We start from the raw sequence: 22,939 nt of genomic DNA, 5'->3' as shown, positions 1-22,939 counted from the left end.
CTAACAAGGGGCCTTTTATTGGAGAAAGTCCTGGGAATCCCCCAAACAATGGATTACTATTCCATAGAGTCAAAGCCTTTTCTATGGGAATGTAAAGGTAGCCGGGATCTGGGAAGGGGAGTAATTGGATAGCGAAGCTCAGCTCCTCATCCACCTGGCCTACAGTAACCTCCATTGATTGGGGCAGCTAAGCCGTTTATGCAGAGGGTCTGGTGGAATTCTGGGTAACACAGAGATAGCAGTGGCAGTGTAATGTTACAGAGTGTTAGAAAGAGGAGCCAGCGCTGATTGTCCATGAAAGGCTCTGCTGATGTAACTCTATTTAGTGCACCGTAGCTGCTGACAAGACACAAATGGCTCGATCGTGCCAGAAAATCTTTTGCTTTCCTGGTGAGGTGTGATAGCTGGAAGGGGCCACTAGGTGTCACTCTAGCTCTGCTTGCTTCAGAACAAAAAAAGTACACATTGCATCCTGCAGGAGTAAAATGCTTGTGAACTACAAATTCACATTTGGCAGGTCATGCTGTAGTGTTTACGAATTCAACTCAACTGTACTGGATGCCTCTACAGCAGTACATATTGCATCAGGGCCAGATTTATTCCCCCCCCCCCCCCATCTTATGCCACTCGCCACCACTGCAATGTACAGTAACACCCTATCGCATGCTTGAGAGCCCCTTTTACACTGTTCAGCAGAACCCCTCTATTACATGACAGGACAAATAGCATTTATATTGCGCTTTTCTCCTGGCGGCCTCAAATCTCCAGAGCTGCAGCCACTAGGACGCACTCTACAGGCAGTAGCAGTGTTGGGGAGTCTCGCCCAAGGACTCCTTACTGAATAGGTGCTGGGTTACTGCACAGGAAGAGCCCTGATTTACAGTACATTCTGAAATTTATCACAGGAAGCAACATCTTTAGTCCTCTCAGGTGATGTCTGCAGAATGTTCATTCACTGAGAATTCTAAAGCCAGCAGAAAACATCACTGGCCTCCCAGAATGCTCAGGGTGGGAGTGATTCTGGATAATAAGCAGCCTAGTAGGCCTGAACGATTTTAGGGAAAAATTGAATTGATCGATTTCTGTCCAAAATTGCGATTTCAATTCACAATTTCCTTAAAATCAAGCTTGGTTCCCCCTCTGTGCCAGCTCGTTCCCCCTCTGTCCTCCTGACTCTCTTTGTGCCCCTTTTGCCTCTTTATGCTTCCTCTGTGTCTCTCTCTTGTCCCCTTTGTGTCTCTGTGCCCGCTCTGTGTCTCTCTTTGTGCCCCCTCTGTGCCCACTCTGTCTCTCTGTGCCTCCTCTGTCCCCCAAGCTGCAGCAGTGCTGGACATAGCTTCCAGCACGAGTCCAGCAATGCCTGTCTATCCACTTCACCTCCTGCAGGCTCTAATGCACAACATACTTCCTGTATGTCATGTGACATACAGGAACCCAGAGTTTTGCCAAGCAGAAGAGCCAGCAGACGGCAATAGAGGACGGACAGTGTTGGACTCGTCCGGAAAGGTATGTCCAATGCTGCGGGCCGCACGCGCTGGGACTTTGGGGAAGTTTGAAGCCGCTTCTTCAAACTTCCCCATGTGGAAATGACATGATCGCGATAATCACCGCTTTGACGATTCCTAAATTGTGATCTTGGTGATTGCGATTTCAGTTTAAATTCGATTTATCTTTCAGGCCTACAGCCTAGGATAAGCCTGGGTGGAAGGGCAGGCTTACATAACAATACAAGGCTATATGAAGTGTTTCTGATGCTGAAGCCAGGATATTTAACATAAAAATGGATATCCTGAATCATTTACTGCATTCCACTATATGATGTTAGAGTTCCGCTTTACATTTCACACATGATCGTGTTCCTTTACAGCAAACCTGAAGCCAAAGTACACTTATGAGATAATGAATTGTATGTGTGGTACAGCTAAGAAATGGAACATTAGTAGCAAAGAAAAGAGTCTCATATTGTTTTCCAGCACATGAAGAGTTCAGTCATCTATGCAAAAGAGCTTCTCTGAGCTATTCCACCCAACCAAATACAGTCCCCTGTTCTCTAAAGTGTACCCGAGATGTGGACTCCTCATGCCGTCGTCCTCCGCCTCCTCATTTGTCCTCAATTGTCCCCAGAAAGTCCTTCGGTCCGGGGCAAAGTGCGCATGCGCGACCCGGTGCGCTACCCTAGTACTGCGCAGGTGCAGGACGCTACCAGCGACGGTAGTGAGACAGGGGAGCGCGCTTGGCTGGACTCCACCTGCACAGACTGGCCCCAACTGGACGACTTAGCAGGACGAGTTGCAGACAACCGAGGAAGCGGAGGATGATGGTGCGGAAGTGATAAGCCTGGAGGAGGCTAGAGGAAGCTCCATGTATGTATATTGCATATGCAAGTCCCAATCTCAGGTACACTTTAAACATCCAAAACACAGCGAGAGACAGCTTCAGATAAGGTTTTACTGCAGGGAAAGTTCAAAGGGTCATAATCTCTGCTCTGTTTTATAACTTAAAATACAGAATGTAGTTTGCAAATTGCAAATATGACAAATTCAAGCAATTACGTCCCTACTAATGTTCTACCCACTGTCCGTACTACACATACAATTCATTCTCATAAGTTTTTTTTTTTTGCTTCAGATATACTTTAATGGTAGTGGGGATGGGGAAGGCATGACAGAAGTGATTCCAGATTAAACTGTGAGATCCTCTGACAGGTCCCCATTAAGCAATCTATACAGTAAGAGCCGTGGCTGAGTGGATAGCTGAGAGGTAGGCAATACGAGCTCTGGCTGAAAATGACCTTGTCTCCTCCACACACAGAGGCACATTATCAGCTCAGGCAGAATGGTGGAGGCCCTGAGGGAGTATGGAAATAGTCCTCTCTTTATAAACAGTCTTTAGGTTTCCTCACTAATCCCGACCACAAGGAGCTGAGAACATCGTCTGCCAAATCCTGCAGAGCTGGGGAATCCTTACATGGCCATATGAAAACAAGACACTTCTGTCTGATGACTGAATCATCTCCAGGAAAGAGCCACCTTGTAAGAACATAGCTGGGGAGAAGATTCCTCAGCGCTGCGATAAATAGGCCTTAAGAGACCAGCACAGTCACAGCTTTCACTGGCGCTTAACGTACTTCTAGATTTACCGTCTCTTATGCATGTAATAGTCTTTTTACATTGCTTATAGTTAGTTATTGTTCTCACAAGAAATCCATTCACCATTCAAAGTACCTGTTGGGTGGTGATCAGTTACTTCTCTCGAGAAGTCTGGTGGACAACAGAGTGGAAAAGACGTGTGTGTGTGTGTGTGTGTGTGTGTGTGTGGTGTGGTGTGTGTGGTGTGGTGTGTGTGGTGTGGTGTGTGTGGTGTGTGTGTTGTGTGTGGTGTGTGTTGTGTGTGGTGTGTGTGTGGTGTGGTGTGTGTGTGTGGTGTGTGTTGTGTGTGTGTGGTGTGTGGTGTGTGGGTGCGCGCGCCCACTCTTCCAGCTGAAACCACGCCTCCTTGACTTGCCAAATAACCACAGCAGGGAGGCGTGTCCTCATCAGGAAGAACAAGTGTGCCTGCTCCCTGCTACATTGTTTGCATCACTGTAGGAGGTTAGGTTCTGATGGGGGGGGGGGAGGGAAGTGGTAGGTAGGACATTACCAGGAACACCCATGAGGTGCTGAAACAGGTATTTTACATTCCGTTACCAAAATACGGTAAACAAAACAAACAGATATTTTGAAGCTTAATTCCTTGAACTCTCACCACCTTCTCAATACTCCCCTGTGGGGAATCTTCAAGTTAAAGGGGCACATGGCTCCACCCTCCAAGTGGACTACCTGATTATGCTGGCTTCTTCAGTTCAGAGACTGTGTTGTCCCAAGGCGGCCTCCTTCTACAACTACGCTTGCTGCTTCCTAGAGACCCGAGAGCAGGATCAGCCACACGGCAACCTAGGAAGGTGCCTGGGGTCTAGTGTGTGTGTCAAGGGCCCCACCTGCCACCTTCCCGAACCCCCCCCCCCCTTCTCCTCACTTACTAGACGGATCATAAGGGGTTGCCAGAGCCACTTTCTTATCCAAGGCCCAGTTGCATCTTAATCCATTGTCTGAGAGACCCCCACGCTGATCCATCAATGCTGCTTCCCCTACTGCAGTGATCTGCAAACGTGGCTCTCCAGCTGTTAAGGAACTACAAGTTCCACAATGCATTTGCCTTTATGGATCATGACTGTGGCTGTCAGACTCCTGCAATGCATTGTGGGACTTGTAGTTCCTAAACAGCAGGAGAGTCAAGTTTGCAGATCACTGTCCTACTGCATCATATGAGTAGCCACAACCTCCTCTAACTAATTGGAAGGTAGAGGCGAGTGCCTACAACAGCCAAGCCTCTACCACTAGTAAGTGAAGGGAGGGGAATTGGGGATACAGACAATGAGCTATGCACCCTCCCAGAGGTGGCAGCTGTAGGTAGAGATCCTGAGAGGAAGGAGTGGCCTTCCTCCAGAACAGGGCGGACTCTTAGCCAGGAGCTCCAGTGCGGCATGGTCACTGGATCTTCAGATGGTTGAGAGTGTATTCATCAGTGCAGCCTCCACGTTATCATTTGGGAGCTGATCGGACATACGTGGAAATACGTGTTTGGACCTGTCCATCTGCCAGGAAATTGAATAGTGTGTACCTAGCATTACAGCGGATGTAAAGCCCAGTATGCACATATGAGGCATGTCGCCAGAGACGGATCAGAACTCTGTTCCTCCAGCGACAGATTGCAAGAGCTGCCATACAGATGTGCCACTAGCCCCCAGGCTAGCTACGTGGAAGGGCAGGCGGCCGATGAATTGGTGCAGAGGGGAGTCAATGCAAAAAGGCTGTATAGTGTATAGATCAGCCAGTATAGCAGAACAGAGGCAGAGCGGAGTAAATGCAGACACTCTGTATATTTCAGCCAGTATAACAGGGCAGGAACAGAGGGGAGTCAATGCAGACACTCTGGTGTATATCAACCAGTATAGCAGGATAGGGCAAAGGCTGCAGACAGGCAGTGCAAAAGGAAGTCAATGCAGACAGGCTATATGGTGTATATCAGCCAGTATAGCAGGCCAGAGGATGCAGACAGGCAGTGCAGAAGGAAGTCAATGCAGACAGGCTGTATGGTGTATATCAGCCAGTATAGCAGGGCAGGGGCAGATGCTGCAGACAAGCAGTGCAGAAGGAAGTCAATGCAGACAGGCTGTATGGTGTATATCAGCCAGTATAGCAGGGCAGAGGATGCAGACAGGCAGTGCAGAAGAAAGTCAATGCAGACAGGCTGTATGGTGTATATAATTCAGTATAGCAGGGCAGAGGATGCAGACAGGCAGTGCAGAAGAAAGTCAATGCAGACAGGCTGTATGGTGTATATCAGCCAGTATAGCAGGGCAGAGGATGCAGACAGGCAGTGCAGAAAGAAGTCAATGCAGACAGGCTGTATGGTGTATATCAGCCAGTATAGCAGGGCAGAGGGTGCAGACAGGCAGTGCAGAAGGGAGTCAGTACAGACAGGCTGTAAGGAAACGAGGCAACTGTCGGCTTGAGAAATATTCTGACAGAAAAGTATTACAGAATTATAACTATGTAGCAGAGAGGTAGACCATTTAGGAATGACTGTAGGCGACAGGTTCTCTTTAAGGCAAAAACTTTTCCCGACTCATTACGGATGACACTAGTGGCCCACTTGATTGGATTTCCTTCTTGCCTTTTAGTGAACTCCAGGCAGGAAGAGACCATCTCCTGTCCAACTTCTGCACATCAGTAGCCTCACAGCGCTAAGCTACAGTGATTACTCCTCACATGCACACAAGTGGGAGCATCTTGACCCGCTTCTCTCCCCCCCCCCCCCATGAGCCTCTGACAAAAAAGGGTCAGAGCTATTTTTAACAGCTGCAAACAAGAGAGAAAAAAAAATCTGATTCCTCCCCCTTCCTTTCCATTTGCTCTGTTACTTTCCAACATCTGTTAAAACTCTTCCTGTCAAAGAGGTCTGCGGCTAATTGGCAGCCAGTCAGAGAGAGCGCTGCCATGTGCCTGGATATTCGGGCTAGTTTCCGATTGAAAGAGGAAAAAAATGTGCATGCACAAAAACAAAAACACACACAACAAAACCTCACAACAATAACAAAAGAGCGGAATCGAGAACCAGGGAGAGGGGCCCGGCCTAAAGCCCAGAGCTTTGTGTTACTGAGAGAGCTGGAAACACAAAGGGTGGGAGCGGCTGGCACCCACCACCCAACGTCAACGCAACACAGCCCTTTCACGGATGGGAACGACTTATATTCTTACTGGAGGAGAAAGCCAAGGAAAACTATAGATTTTTTTTTGTGTGTTCACAATAATTGATCTATAGGTAGTATTGAAGCTTGCGATATAAATCATTTTTCCAACGGGAAACGCAGTTTTTCCCATTTTCCACTGCACCGATTTCACCGCGATTTGCCGGGCGTACATGCGCAATAGAGTTTGCGTTGTTTTTGATGGGGGGAAAAAAAACCAAGGTGAGGAAATATTTTGAATTGCCAAATCGTGGAATTTTTTTTCGCTTAGCAACACGAATGTTGCACTATTTTCTAGGTAAATCGCACAAGAAATGCAGCAGGAACAACGATTGCGAAAAAGTGTCACAAAAGCAGCGTATCGATAAACATTCCGCACGGTTTCCGTAAGCTCAATATTTTCCTCAGATGCAATCATTCAATCAGATTTTTACAGTCAGATTCTACAGAAAACCACGCAGTACTTGGAGAAAAATGAAGTTTAAGGGTCCGTTCACACTGCACGCGTTTCCATATGCGTTTTGGAAACGCGTGCGGGGGGGCCGACACGCAGGACATCAGACATTGCATAGAGTGCAATGTCTGATGTTCACACAGCATGCGTTCCGGACCTGTGCGGTCCGGGAACGCATGTTGCACGCAGATTTTACAAAAACGCGCGGCTGTCCCATTCACTTTTCAGTGATGGGATCAGCCACGCAACGCATACGAACGCGGATGGCGTGCGTTCGTACGCGTTGCGGTCCGCATGCGTTGCGGTCCGCACTTTGTAGTCTGAACGGGCCCTAAACGATTCTATAGTTGACTGGAATACAGTTTGAATGAATGATCAGAATGTGGGATTTTACGATCGTATCTGAAAAGAGAAAGGGGCAGATTCCCCACCAAAAAGTGAATCTTACGAGATCAGATAGCGCATGTTCGGATTACCCGCATTTACACAATTTGTGTAGCGCTCAATACATGCATTACTTATGTTTGCAACGTAAGGCAAGCGACGTAAGTGGTACACGCGTACAGTGTCCAATTTACAAAAAAAAATGGCGCTTGATTAGTTTACACTATCAAACTTGTTTATTAAAACTGTATTAAAACCATTAAAACAAAAAACATATATCCACCTTAAAATACCTCTTTTAAAGGGACTCCGAGCAGTGCAGAAACTATGGAAAGATGCATATCATTTTAAAGCTGCTCCATTCAGCAGAAATGCGAAAATAGCGAAAACTAAAAGGCGTAGGGCGGCGATTTATATATCATTGGAAAGAGGAGAAAGAGAGCTTTAAAATGATATGCATCTTTCCATAGTTTTTGCACTGCTCGGAGTCCCTTTAAGGTGGATATGTGTTTTTTTTTAATGGATTTAATACAGTTTTAATAAACAAGTTTGATAGTGTGAACTAATCCAGCACACTTTTTTTGTATATTGTATGTTCTTTTTATGTGGAGGGGATTAAGGGGATATCCCTACTCCTGAGAGACGGGTGGCAAGATAGAGTGGAATTGGTTTGTGCATTTGATTGATTAGAGCGGCGCCCTTCAAATCTTCTTTTTGACACGCGTATAGTGTGTGGCGCAATTTGCACATGTTAAGATTAACTTTTTTAGTGATTCATTCCCAAAGTGCTTATTTTTGGGGACAATTGATAATTACCTTCCAATTACTTAGGATCCTGCAAATCGGATCAAATGATCACATTTGAGGTAAATATTGTACCATTTGATACTACAATCAGGATATTTCACTACGACTCTGGGGATAAGACTGTGAGCTTCTCTGAGGTACAATTCCTGACTGCAGACTCTAAAGCTCTGTGGACGATGCCAGCACTATACTGTATAAATAAAAAAAGAATAATAGAATATTTTTCTCATGCATGCATTAGTAATAAAAAAAAACACCCCCCCAAAAAAAAAGCAGTTTGGGCCATTTTCCTTGCTTTCAAAAACGAAATTGTTTTGGATGGAAGCGAAGTGACTGTAGTAGTGTTACCGATTAGAACTCTGATAAAATGTTAGCTGATGGTTCCTTGGATGAATGACAAGCAGACAACTACTGACAAGCCCCAAACAAGCAGAATCTGCTCAAATTGGTGAAACAAGTCTGAGACATTCCTGTCACTTAACAGCCAGAGGCTAGTGCAATCCTTCCTGCGCGTGGTAATTGGTGCAGGTGTTTCACAGAGAAGCAGAGAGAAGTTACTGTTCACAAACCAGCTAATAATGATATTCTCAGTTGTGTCAGGAGAAATATCCCTTCCCAGACAGGCAGAATGATCGCCGACATGTAGGGAACTGCCGCGCACACTGTGGTTTGAATGCCCAAGCTTAGACCTGTTCATGCATTTATTACAAGATTATCTTATAGGATCTGTGCATAAAAAAGTTTAGTCAATGACATGTTTTCTCTCCAGCAACATCCACCTGCAAGCTCACCCCCTACCGTCAGTCTGTTATCAGGCCTCCCTAAGAGACCAACAGCCGTGACAGGCTAATAGAGAGCAAGGGGGCAGGGCTTCATTAGGCAGTGCAATCCCCCTGCATGTTCATGTGATTGAGAGGGGAGGAGTTTCAGACTGGGAATGTGCAGGCAGCTGTGGAATGTTGAGGAGAAGATGGGAAGCTAGCTTTTTTTTTCTTTTTTTTTTGGGTGTTTGTTTTTTCCATTTTTACCCAGCAACACAGAGGTCTATGTTCAGTTTCTGTTTCACACAGTAAAGCTCTGGGACTGGCTGTGCCATAAGTAATAAGCTGACCATAGTATGTTGCTGGTTGGTGTAGCATTAGGGCAAAGTCTGGGGGTAGAGGGCAAATGTTCAGTTAACTTTTCTCCTGAGTTTTCTCACAGGAGATATTTTCACACCTTATCAATAAAATATGTTTAAAAGGAAACCTGAGGCAGGAGAAAAAAACTTGCGTTTCACTTACCTGAGGATTCTTCCAGCGTCCCTTAGTCTTTTAGGAACATTGGTGTCCTTCAGGTCCATGACCTGGCTGCCTCATGCACTTAGGTGCATGCACTATCCCGGCCGTGCGCCTTGTTTGCGCTCCCATGAGCAGGAGCATTCTGTGCATGCATACTTCGTAAAAACTGTACACGTGCAAAACACTCCTGGCAGATGGAGGGCGATTGGGGAGGCGCATGGCTGGGGAAGCACATTCGCCACAGTGCGCATATCAGCCAGTCATGGACTTTAGTTGGGGTAATGGCATCGAGGTACCTGAAGAAAGACTACGAATGGCTGGAAGAAGCCCCTGGCAAATTCAAGTCACCCCCCCCCCTCCCCCCCAAGTGGATCAGAGATAAACTTTTACTCATTGAATAATTGTGTTCCTTTCATAAGGTTTATAGGGAATTCCTCAAGCCAAATACTTTGTTTTGTTTTAATACTCCAATTCCCTATAAACTAAACTAAACAAGCCTCGCCCACAGCTTCTCCAGTGCCTTGGCAATCTGAGCCTTAGTAGCAAGTGCTTATTGGGAGCTCAGTCTTGGCAGTAGTGTTACTAGCCAGAGATTTCAGAGGCAGAGGGGAAGAGGGAGAAGGAGAGGGGTGTGAAGTTTTCACAGGCTGAGGGCTGAAGATGCTATCAGCTTGCCTGTGTGTAATGATCACAAACAGAACATGGCCGCTCTAGTATCACAGGAATAAATAATCATATACTGTTGAAACTGCTTGCAGCTAGATTTGCTGTGTTTTGGACTGTAACTCACCCAGGTTAATTTTTTTTTTTATTGTTATGTTTACTCCTCTTTGGGAACTGTTTTTTATGTTGAATATTTTAATAAAAAGTCTATTATAAAAAAAAATAAAAAATTAAAATTAAAGATTTGCTTCGTAAACTATCTAAACTTTAGATACGATATATAGACAAAACACTCAAAATGTGTTTAGTATTTCATTTTATCTACTTTCAGGTAATATTTTCAGTTGCAAAGTTCTGAAGTTATTTTCTAGATAAGATGAGAAATTATCTCCTGGGAAACCACAGGAGAAATCTTAATTGCATGTGGGGCAAGCAGTGCAGACAAGGCTTGGTGATGCATCTGTCTTCGGAAATAACAGAAGCCTTCTTCCTCCTCAAAATCTCTGTACCAGAGTACAAAACAGAATACAAAAACAAAAAATCCATGCATAAAAAGGTATATTTCTGCTCCTCCTGGCCGCAATAGTAGCATAGGGGGCGATATACAGGCTGGGAACGCAAACAATCACTCGCGTTCCCATGCCTGTCGGCCGGTGACGGCGAAACCGGAAGTGCTCGCCGGCGGGTCCTGGGACATCGGAGCGGGGCTGCGAGGGCACCGATCGTCTGCAGGAGGCTGAGGGAAGCCCCAGGTGGGAGTTAATCTCATTTTTTTTGTTGCCTTTAGGTTCACTTTAAGATTTTTACACATGTTTAATCTCTTCTATTGAATTGTGTGCCTGCAGTTCAGCTAAGCTGTAGTAATATCATCAGACGAGGGTGTGGATGAGACAGTTTCTCGCCTCACTAAGGAACAAAGTGGAAGGTATTTTCTGCCCCCTGGCTCTCCCCCCCCCCCCCCCCCCCCCGGCATTGGGAAAGCAGCGCGCTGTACCTGTTGGTGCTGGCCTTCCGTGATAAGGTTCCACTTGGGGAGGCGGGCGGGGTCTGGTAAATGAAATTGTAATCGGAGTTCTTCAGATCATGTATCACCTGTTAAGAAGGAAATGAAAGAGAGGATGAGATCGTTTCTCTCACACGTCAGGCTGGGGAGCCGGATAATCAGCATGCGATGAACAGGCACTTTCTGCTGGCTCACCGGACCGCAGCCTCATACAAAAATAACTACAAATCATAATAAAACGCTTGACTTGATAAATACATAATGTATCAGTAGGATTGTTATGAAAACAAAAAATAGCAAAAAACAAGCCAAAAGCAAACATAACATGCACTGTGACACACACTACATGTTCAAACTCTACCATTTAAAAAGTCAGACCTTATCTGTATTAACCACAGGCTTTACCCCCCCTAGTGACCAGGCTATTTTTTTTTACAAATTAGGCCAATGCAGCTTTAAGGCCTCGCTGCAGGGCCGCATAATTCAGCACACAAATTTTTCTGCCCACCAACAGAGCTTTCTGTTGGTGGGCTCTGATCGCTCCCACAAAGTTTGTTTTTTTCATTTTATTTTTTTAAATAAATTTGCCCTATTAAAAATTATTTTTATACCTCCCAAGCCAGCCAATCACAGCGATCGGCTGTCCTAGGCATCAGCCTCCCAGGGGGACAGCCTTGTCACATGGCTGTCCTCAGTACAGTGCTGATGTAGATCGCAGCGCTGTACAGTGTAAATAGACAGTTGTTATGCCGTCTAACAGTCTCCTAGCGGCATTGGCCGCTGGGAGACTGATTACGGAGCGGAACTCTATCATTAAAGCGGAGATGCGTGCGCGATCTCCTGCTAAACCAATAGGCGTTGAGCGGTCCTGAGGCTGCTGCCGCGTCCACACCACTTGGCGTGGAGCGGTCATAAGCTAGTTAATAGCTTAGCAAAGTCCCCATTATCCGGAACCCAGGCAAGTGTCAACTAGCTGGCATGCCTGAGGGAATAACAGGAACAGTGCGTTGTTTTTTGGGGGGGGTTTGCAGGCCATAAAATACTCACCGAGCCTTCGAGCCGCGTCGTCTACCCTTCTGTAGCTCCCATCAGCTTCTGGGGTCCGTGCATGGCTCCCGGTATGTCATGTGACCCGACACAGGTCAGGTGACAAACCAGGAGCTGTACACAGAGGATGGCTGAAAGCCGCTAAGAGCTACAGGATGGGTAGAAGACAACGCCCGGAGTCTTGTGCTTTTTTGGCCAGTTGCTTAGCCAACTGGCAAGCACATGAATCCGGCATCAGGTGATCCCCGCTGGTGCTTGTAATCACTGTTCACAGCTTGTACAACTGCCTCCTGTGACCACCCTCCTGCCACTCAAAATAACGAAAATGGATATGCTGGATCAATGTTTAATAGACAGAATGGCAGACCAATGATCAACATACTTTATGATTCCCCCCCCCCCCCCATTATGTTTATATCAAATCTTAACCACTTCACTACCCTGGTAATTTTCACAGTTCAGCTCAGCTGTGATTATTTTGGCAATAACTGTATCAATAATTATCACAACTAAATGATTTATATTTTTTCAGGACAAATAAGGCTTTTGTGGTTGATATTTGTTATTAGTAATTACCTTATTTTCTATGCATTTTAAAAGGAAAAATTAGAAAAAAGTGGAAAAATACACAATTTATCCACTTTTATACATTGAAGCTTTAATATAAACAGTTCTATTGTACGTTAAAGCCACACAATTTATTTGTCTATCCCTCCTCTTTATTTAAAAACAGTTCATTTGTTTTGATAATGTATTAGATGTAACAATTACGTAATGTATACCATCTGCTACTGTCTGCTCCTGGAATGTGTATTTTACACGTGTTTACTAATTGACTCTGCCATTGAATTTCCTGGGAGGAGGAGAGGGGTTTGTGGTCATTATTTTAAAACTCTGTAGTGATGTTATTAGGTCAGAGTCATATGCCCCCCACAAAAAATACATATGTAAGTAGATAAATGCTTGCTCTACTTAGATGTAATGCACTGTCCACATTTTGGTTTCTTTTAATTTTCAATTTATATTATTTTCCTGGCAGGGGCCATCTTGTGCCCTCCAGGTTAAAGAATCCCCCCTCCGCGCCCCCCTCCTCACCGCACTGATTCAGGGCACAGCGGGGAGGATAAAGGCAGCAGGCACAGACTAACCTAATAATGTATCCAAGTGCTGGCGTTCCGATCTGTTCTCTGCACTACCACTGAGGGCAGTGCAGAGAGTATAGAAGGGAACTGCAGCGCCTGGAACCATTATTCAGGTAGTCTGTGTGCAGCTCCTTTATCCCTCCCCAATACTTAGCACGGGGAAGAGGGAGAATTCTGCAAGTGGCAGATGCAGCAGAGAGGGAGCCCACATGCCTCTGGAGAAGGGGGCCGAGGACAGTGACAGGAGACAGCCTTTTGGCCCCCCTCCCTGCGCACTAACATGGCTGAAACATAGAGAGTGAAGGGGAGAGAGCAAGCGTCCAATCACTGCGCAGAGAGAGTGAGTGACAGAGGCTTCAGCCAATCAGACTGATACAGCATAGCATGTCACTTCTCTTTTGCATCTGTGTTAGTCTGCGCACCATCTTAGAGCCTGGGGGCATGGGAAGAGAAGGAGCACAGTAAGAATGATTTTAAAGGTTGGAGTTGCCTGGTTAGCATCCTCTTGACTATTGTAACAGCCTGCACTAGAAAATTTATTTTGTATTTAATGCAGTTAATCTTCAAACAATTCCAGTTCCCTGGCTGTCCTGCTGATTCTCTGCCTCTAAAACTATTTGTCACACTCATGAACAAGCATGCAGATCAGGTGCTCAGACTGATCTCTGACTTAATTTAGTCTCTGACTTAATTTCAGTTGCAGACTGGATGCTTGTTTCTGGTGTGATTCAGACACTACTGCAGCCAGAGATCAGCAGGACTGCCAGCCTCCATATCCCTCTTAATTCAGGTGTCCTTTAAGTGTCATCTATTAAAAAATGTCTTATGGTGTATGGTATGGCCTATTCTTAAGGAAAACAAGGATTGTACCATTATGGTTTTGGAATGTGGACGGAAACCCGCACAAGCACATGGAGAATCTACACACTTAATGCTGAAGTTGCACAAATAAAATGTAATCATATGTTAACCACATAAGGACCGGCTGCGTTTTTTATGATCTGTGCTGCGTGGGCTCTCCAGCCCCCAGCACAGATCAGCGGGCAGGCAGGGCGATCAGACTTCCCCCCTTTTTCCCCACTAGGGGGATGTCCTGCTGGGGGGGTCTGATCGCCGCCGCTCACGTGTGCCTAGCGGGGGGGGGGGGGCTCCTCAAAGCCCCCCTCCGCAGCGCTATTTCTCCCTCCCTCTCCTTCTTACTATGGGTGGTACAGGACGGTGATCCGTCCTGTACCGCCTCTGATAGGCTTCAGCGATCCCTGGCCAATCAGAGGCCGGGGATCGCCGATCTCCTTTACAGCGCTGCTGTGACAGCAGCACCGTATGCTGTAAACACCGAGGATTCCTTCACCGCGTTTTTACATTTCGCCTGCCAGCCGTGATCGGAGGCTCGCAGGCTTTTCACGGAGCCCTCCGCCGTGAACTGACATGGAACGTTTCCATGGAAACACCACTGCGATCAGCCGCCGCCTATCAGCATTAGGCGGTTGTTAAGTGGTTAACTATCAATTCGGCCGATATTACCATCGGATCGGAGAATCGATTGCCCGAAGAATCGTGTCATCAACGGACACCTTAAAGAGAATCTGTACTCTAAAATTCTTACAAAAAAAAAGCATACCATTCTATTCATTATGTTCTCCTGAGCCCTTCTGTGCTGTTTCTGCCACTCCCTGCTGCAATCCTGGCTTGTAATTGCCAGTTTTAGGCAGTGTTTACAAACAAAAGACATAGCTGCTAACCAGCTTGTGATAGGCTGATAGGAGCTCAGTCTGTGCCTCACACAGAGCCTGCAGGGGGCGTAGAGAGGGTGTGTATAGCTTCTATCCTATCACAAGCAGAGCAGCACATTCCAGCCTGAGTGCCTGAGCCCGACAAAGCCATCAGAGGAAAGAAGATTAGATTAGATAACAGAGATAATACAGCCACTGTGCAACTAGGAAAGGCAGCAGTAAGACAGACCACATCAGAACAGGTATAGGAACTTATAGAAGAAATAAGGCTGAACATTTTTTTACAGAGTCTCTTTAATGCCTAGTACACACACACACACACACACACACACACACACACACACACACACACACACACACACACACACTTTCTCATCAGACAGGTCAAATTGATTATTTCCGACAGGTCTGATCTGATTTCCTAAACGATCAAAAAAACGAAAAACGATCAGAAATTGGATCAGACCTGTCGGAAATAATCCTTTCAACCCATCTATCTGACGGGAAATTGCATGGTGTGTACCAAGCACAAGTCTGATAATTAAAGACAAAAATGCCTGCGTAGTGTAGTGACTTTTTCAAGGTTATAACATTTCCATAGACAGCAGCAGGTTAGAGAACAGCGAGTGGAAAGAAAGATCACGTTGCATTCCTGACAGTCAGTCACCTGGGCATAATTACAGGGTCAGCACAAAATGCTGCTGCAACAGGCCAGCTCACAGCAAGCCAGTAACAATACCACCATGCACAAGAGGATAGGGAAAGCAATACCGCAGAACATGTCTACTTTCAAATAAAGCCAAAAAAAAAAAAAAATAATGAGAAAAAAAGTGAGACCGCCAAGATGCAGTGCATCTAGAAGAGGGTGTCACACCAGCTGGCCTGGGGGAGGAGTAACATAATGATGTCATCATACCCTGTTCAGCAAAACAAACCTACAAGCAACGAATCTTAAAGAGAACCTGAACTGAAATTAAAAAGTCAAAATAACCATACACAGGTCATACTTACCTCCCATCTGGTCTACTCATCAATCTTTCTCCTCTCCTGCATCTCCACTGCGATTGATGGAATTCTCTGTCCTCCATTTTGAAAAAGGCCATTACCCCATAACAACTTCCAGGTCAGTACACTGTTAAACTGCAATATCGTCCACTTGAGCCATAGGGAAACATGGACATTACCTTGCACATTCAGTTGTAACTGACAGCTGCTGATATATAACTGACAGCAACTGGTATATTTCATTTCTGACAAAATATTGTCAGAACTGGAAGGGATCACTGTAAGAAGAAAATGGTGAGCTTCTGACTGACTGACGGTGAGGTAAGTATGTAATATTCATTTGCAGCTACGTCATGTGTTTATTTTAAATAATTTTACTCACTTCAGGTTCCCTTTAAGGTGCCCACTAATCACACAATCTTGATTGTACAATCTTACCAAATGTATGTCTTAGAAGGGTAAACCGAGTGCATACTTTTTGAATGGATACTTTAGGTAGTCCCATTTTACATAGAAGTGGTAAGACTATCGAGGTCGTATCGTTGATGACCACCTTAACCCATTAGCAACTTCAATAGTTATCTCGTGTGAGATAAGTGCACTGCTTGTGACCTCCGTTGGCAGAGCTTGCTGTGCTGTAAATTCTTGGAATGCTCTGATGTCTCTCGGCTAGCAGAAAATACAGAAACTGAAAGCAGAAGTCCTCTGTTATTGTCTCACACTGCCACCTAGTGACAAGTGGCCATAAATACACATTACAGCAGTACTAATTAGAAGCAGGGAAATGTAACATAAGAAATAACAAAATGCCTCTAGATAAATTGGCTGCTAATGTGTTAGAGATACCCATGCATTAATAAATTGCCAATTTACGTCCCTCTCTAAACTCATCAGAAAGGGATCTACTCCTTCCACACACTGCCATAGATGTTCAATAGATTTCAGCATGAATATCTATTGAACTGCATAGCTAAGCAGCCTAGGCAAAGCATCACTGGGAGGGCGGGGCTACAAACCAATCTACAGCAATATACAGATACAATAAGTGTTTCTGATGCTGAAACCAGGAACATTTCTGTAAAAGTGGGTCAAATTTACAGCATTCTTCTATATGTCACTACAGGGCCTCTTAAACATATCCGTGTGTACAGAGCGTTCTATGAAATGTGCAGCTAGGAAGGCAGTCAGAGAACTTCATACCTACTAATACAAAGAGCACTTATAAATCTGCCTATTCCACAAACCTCACAAGATAAGCCAACCAGTAAAATTAGCATGATTGGCCCGTCTCCGCCTGTCTTACAAGGCTTCAAAGCCATACAACAACACAAATCTCAGACAGAACTTTCACATCAAAGCTGACCTGCCAATCTGAAACTAATCTCCCATGAAGATGACCTTGACTGAGGCAGTTGTGAATTTCTAGGAAATGTCAGACAATTCAAATTACGCTTCCATAAAAACCACAGCAACAGCATCGCCAGATTTCTGTTTTCTCTACTCATTAGCCCTTTACATTCCCTAGAGCAGTGTTCCCCCGCTCTGTCCTCAAGTACCACCAACAGTGCATGTTTTGTGGTGATTCAGAGTAGTATATCATCAGCTCTGCTGAGACAACCGATTACCCCACCTGTGAATGGTTGCGGTACTTGAGGACAGGTTTGGGAAGACTTGTCCTAGAGAGCAGCACACAACAGGAAGTAAAATTTTGCCATCCTCAGGCACAAGTCTTAAAAGTACCCCTGACCCGGTTCCCCCCTCCCCTTAAACTTTTAATAATGTTTTACTATTGGTGCTGTGACTAAGTCACAGCACCATCCTCTCCCCTCCAGTACCCCTGTGGACCCCATTCTGCTCAGACGTAGCGTTCGACTGAGGCAGAACGCCTAATATGGGGAATATGGGAGGAAGTGACAGGTCTCCCTCCCCCTGTCATTTCCTCCCCGCTCATAAATGTTGCCAGAACGGGGCCACATGGGGCGTTGGAAGGGGGATGATGGTGCTTTGTGCTGTGACATTGTTTCAGCATCCAGTAATAAAACAGCATCCAGTCTTAAAGACCAGGTCAGGGGTAGTTTAAGTTTACTGTAGAAAGCATTTCAAGTCCAATTCCAGAATTGTTTTTTTCAGCTTTAGTTTGGAATAGTGTAGGAAGGAGTTAGAAACTTTCAAATAATTTTTTATATTGCGGTTTGTTCCTCAATGCAGTTGTGTGGCTGCAACATAACAATTGGTAGCCTCTGGGGCCTACGTGGAAAATGTGCCGTGGAAATTTGTGCCCAGGAAAAAGCCACTAGGAAAATATCGGTAAAATTACCAATAGTCTGCTATCGGGCAGTGGTAATTTCCGAAAGTTCAATATTGGTAAATGTTACCGATATTTTACTACTGCTAAATCAAACCCTATTTTCACACCGGCCCTACCTCTTCCGATGCCTAACCCTAACCGAACCCCCCCCGTTGTGCATAACCGTAACTGAGCCCTTCCCCATCAACCAATGCTTAAAGAAAACCTGAACTGAAAATTAAAAGTCAAAATAAGCATACACAAGTCATACTTACCTTCCATGTACTCTACTCCTCAGTGTCTTTCTCCTGTCCCGTGTCCTGTTTGTTCACTGTGATCAAGGGAATTTTCCGTCCTCCATTTAGAAAATGACCATTACCCCATAACAGCTTTCTGGTCAGCACACAGTTAAACTGTAACATCGCCCACTTGAGCCATAGGGAAACATGGACATTACCTGGTACATAAAGTTTTCATCTCAGCTATAACTGACAGCAACTGATATTTTATTGACAGCAACTGATATATTTCAGATCTGACAAAATATTGTCAGAACTGGAAGGGATTATTGTCAGAAGAAAATGGTGAGCTTCTGAAAGGAACTGATGACAAGGTAACTATGTAATGTTCATTTGAAGTTACCTCATGTGTTTATTTTAAATATTTTTACTCAGTACAGGTTCTCTTTAACCCTAACCGATTATCACCCCCCACTTGTGCCTAACCCTAACTGAGCTGTTCCCCAGCAACCAATGCCTAACCCTAACCGATTCCCCCCCTTTCCCCACTGGTGCCTAACCTTTACTGAGCCCTTCCTCATCAACCAATGCCTAACCCTAACTGAACCCCCCTCCCACCGATGCATAACCCTAACTGAACTCCCCCACCGATGCCTTACCTGAAGGCGGGGTTCACACATAACAGGTGTCCAGTTCTGTCAGTTTTTGACAGTTGGCATCCGTTTGGTATGAGTTTTCTATGGCTTGGTTCATACATAAAAGATGTACATTTCTGGTCCAGTGAGGTTTGTATCAGTTTTTTATGGCCGTGTTCACACATAAAAGGTGTACAGTTCCAATCCCGTAGGGAAAACTGATAGAAAACTGATAGGACAGGACTGGACTGAAAATGTACAGATTTATGTGTGACTTGTGCCTAACCGGTCCCACACCAAGTCCTGACCTCAACAGACTCCTCCCATGCCTAACAGTCGCACCTGCCACAAACCTGCTGATGCACAACAATAAATATCAGACGCCACAGAAGTTCGGGTGCCTCATAGGCAGGCGCCTGTGTTAGTAGCTGCTATGAACAGAAATTCTGGCGCAAGGGCTTCCTGCGAGGCAAACTTCTAATCATATGCAAATTTCCATATACACTACAGTGGGGCGCCTCTTAAGGCAGCCATACACTGGGCCGATTACCACCAGATCAACAAACAGATAGATCCCTCTCTGATTGAATCTGATCATAGAGGGATCTATTGGCTGCCCATACACTGCACACAGATTTTGAATCGATTTCAGCATGAAGTCGATTCACCATCTGTGGAGCTGCCACTGCAGCTGCCTCTCTGCCCCTGCTCCCCCCAGCAATACATTACCTGTTCCGCTGGCACCAATCCCTGCAGACACTTTCTCCGGCTGGCCTTCTTCATCTTCACTTCCTGTCCCGTCCTGTGAGAAGGGGAAGTTCAAACAGTAGAACTACTGTTTGAACTTCCTCTGGTCACAGGATGGGACAGGAAGTGAACATGAAGAAGGCCAGCCAGAGAAAGTGTTAGCGCGGACCTGGGGACTCGCGCCAGCGGAACAGGTGAGATTATTGCTGCGTTGGTCGTCACCGAATCGAACGCCGCTAATGACGCGCTCCTGAATCGCCTGCAATCGAGCAAAATTTTCCACCTGGACAGATCGACGGAATCGATCAATTTTGGAAGGAAATCGGTCGGTCGGTCCGCGTTTGCGTAATCAATTTCTCGGCAGATTCGATCACAGTGATCGAATCTGCGGTCTATCGGTGGAAAATTGCGTAAATGTATGGGCACCTTTACTTACCCTCCTTCCTATCCTCACCATACGGTAGAACAGAACAGGATGTCAAGCAGCATGTTTGTACAATAATGGTTTCCATGCAACAGCTGTTACAAGTACAAATGTGGCTTTACATAAAATAACATTAAAAACCCAACACGCATAGCAGGCCACCCATTAACTGTACCAGACATACTGATCTAACAGCCCAAACACCCCACTCTCCCTCTCACAGAAACTGAAGTAGCAGATTTGACTGGACGAGACTTCATCGGCTAAAGTCTTCTCCTTTACTGATTGGTTGATAAGACCACACCCACCTGTTCACTTAGCGGCGGTAGCTTGTTTGGTTCGGCAGTAAGGTTTGTCAGGTCTTCTAAGATGGTTTGCAAATGAGTAATTTCTCCCAGCATGCCAATCTCTTCATCCTATTGCCAAATACAGATAGACGTAAGTGAGGCATGCTTGCCAGCAGGAAGCACATGTTATGAGATAAAAGGGGACCTTAAAAGTGCATTGTAATGAAAATGCTGACATACTGAATAATATACTGTACATATATTTAAAAAAATACTTTGAGGTGGTACATTTCAATATAGGATGCTCCTCATTTGAGAACAACTGCTAAGGGGGAACTGGAGACCCCTTTTTTTACTTGGTCTCTTCCACGTCACAGGATGTCTAACAGCAGTTACCCCACAGCACACAGTCAGGGACTGCAGCCGAGTAATGGAACTTACCAAGTGAAAAGGGGGAAACCTTTTCCAGTCAGTAAAATTGTCCAATATTAAAAAGTGTAATTTCTGAGAAAACTGACTTTTTTCAGTATTGTTATTTCATAAAAGACTATGGCCTTCGCAGAATGTCAACTGTTTACTTCAGGAGTATCTAAAAACATAATAAAACTTAATAAAAGGATTTGTGTAGGGGGTTGTCATGCCCTTCCACTAATGGGCCTGGATTTTCTGTACTTCCTGAGTGTGAAATTCCTGTGGTAAGCGGAACAACTACAGCTTAGCGAGAGGGGTTTCTGCTCCATCAGCTCTGCTCTTCCTGAGGACCCGCCCATCAAGCTAAAAAAACTCTCTTCAGTGTGTACCAGAGAAGGACCAAATCACTCATATTTCAAAGAGATGTTGAAATTATTTGTTAACAATTTACCATATTCATTTTAATACCTACATTACTGACAGGGAGAGGCCTGTAACTATTGCTTGTTTTGTTTGAATTGCTGCCTTGAAATTTTAAGATATACCTGCCATTTCCTTCAGGAATGTCTGAACTACGCACATAATATGGTACATACTGAACCCTATAGACGTGCTTCTTATTTTATTATCAGCAGCCACTGGCCAAATATTCTTCTCAGATGAGTCATTTGTCCATCATGGCATTTGTGGAAATGCCAAACCAATCAGCTTTTACTTTATGACATAAAAGCCCCACCCCTTCCCCTCTCAGGGTTCCCGCTGTCTGCCCTCAGATCATGTGACTTGCCTCAGAGCTACAGCAGTCTGCTAGCTTTCCTCACAGCACAGGCTGTGCTCAATGTTATGAGACGGTGGAATACAAACCCGGGTGTAACTTACCAAGACTGGTTTCAGGAAGGACACAAACATGCAGAAGCGTCCTCGTTCCTCTACTAGCGCTCTGTAAACCGCTCGCTTTTCGGTTTCTTCCAGAAGCACGTACTTGTCGTTCACGTCCTGCAGAGCGCTGTCTAGCTGCATGCGTGCGTCATCTTTACCTGTGTGAGGAAGAGAGGAGCGTTACTGGCTCACATCCACGAGGGAGCTACTGTCAGTTTAGTCTGAAGGTGGCCACTAACTGTCCAATATCCTGAACAATTAACCGGGTCCACCAATGGGAAGGGAACACATACCCAATCTGAGCAATGGAATCCATCTAAAAAATGGTATGTGTTCCCTTCCTGTAAGTGGACCAGACTGAGCATTTCCGACCGACTGAATTTATCGTATCAGTCAATCGATCATTTGTGAAACTGGACAATTAGTTGCCAGATTAAAGCAGGGCTGTGGAGTCGGTACAAAAATCTTCTGACTCCAACTCCGACTCCTCAGTTTCTGAAACCACGACTCCGACTCCCAAAATTGCTCAGACTCCGACTCCTTGGTCTAATACTTAACAGGGCTGTGGATTTTGTACAAAAATCATGCGACTCCGACTCTTCAGTTTCTGAAACCACAACTCCGACTCCGGGTGCCCAAAATTGTCCCGACTCCGACTCCACAGCCCTGGATTAAAGAGGAGCTGTCAGCCATACTATCTCAGAAAAAAACACATATAAAAGTAGATAACGACTTGCTCTACTTACATAACATATGTATTGCACTGTCCACGGTTTGATTTTAGTGATTTTTTTACAGTAAAAAGAGAAAATCCTTCTTAGCATTTTCCATTTTAAGTGTGGCTATTTTGAAGCCAATCCTGATGTCATTTCCTTCCTTACTCTTCTCTGCCTGATTGTGTATGCATTGTCCATTCTCCACTATAGAAAGTGCATTGTCTCAGCATGAAAAATATTAACCAATCAGTGAGGAACAGAGGTGTGGGAGGGGAAAACAGGAGGGAAAGAGGCTTTAGCCAATCAGGCTGCATTAGTTAAGTCTGAGGGGAAGTAGAGAAGCAAAAAAGGACAACCCAGCATGCCCTGCAACTTCCTTTTTGCGTACCAAATTGTGTGTACCAAATAAGAGTCAATTAAACTGGGGAATGATCATTTATCAACAACAAAAGTAATAGTGATTTTAACTTTTGGATTGCCTGGTTAGCATCCTTATAACTTGTACCA

General features: G+C 45.2%; 1 protein-coding gene across 3 annotated transcripts in view; it reads right to left on the bottom strand.

Annotated features, from left to right (window-relative positions):
• The window catches only part of LOC137542104 (protein MTSS 1-like), a 203,177-nt gene that overhangs the window by 27,551 nt on the left and 152,687 nt on the right, over nucleotides 1–22,939 (bottom strand). For all 3 annotated transcript variants that reach the window (XM_068263774.1, XM_068263775.1, XM_068263776.1), the window contains 3 exons: nucleotides 21,717–21,874; nucleotides 20,448–20,555; nucleotides 10,872–10,969 (listed from right to left, as the gene is read on the bottom strand). In XM_068263774.1, coding sequence (XP_068119875.1) covers nucleotides 10,872–10,969; nucleotides 20,448–20,555; nucleotides 21,717–21,874 — 364 coding nt within the window. The remainder of the gene's footprint in view (nucleotides 1–10,871; nucleotides 10,970–20,447; nucleotides 20,556–21,716; nucleotides 21,875–22,939) is intronic.

Source organism: Hyperolius riggenbachi, chromosome 12 (genome assembly GCF_040937935.1).
Source record: "Hyperolius riggenbachi isolate aHypRig1 chromosome 12, aHypRig1.pri, whole genome shotgun sequence".
Classification (NCBI taxonomy): Eukaryota; Metazoa; Chordata; class Amphibia; order Anura; family Hyperoliidae; genus Hyperolius; species Hyperolius riggenbachi.
The sequence above is the reverse complement of the archived record's forward strand: the minus strand, read 5'-3'. Positions and strand labels throughout refer to the sequence as shown.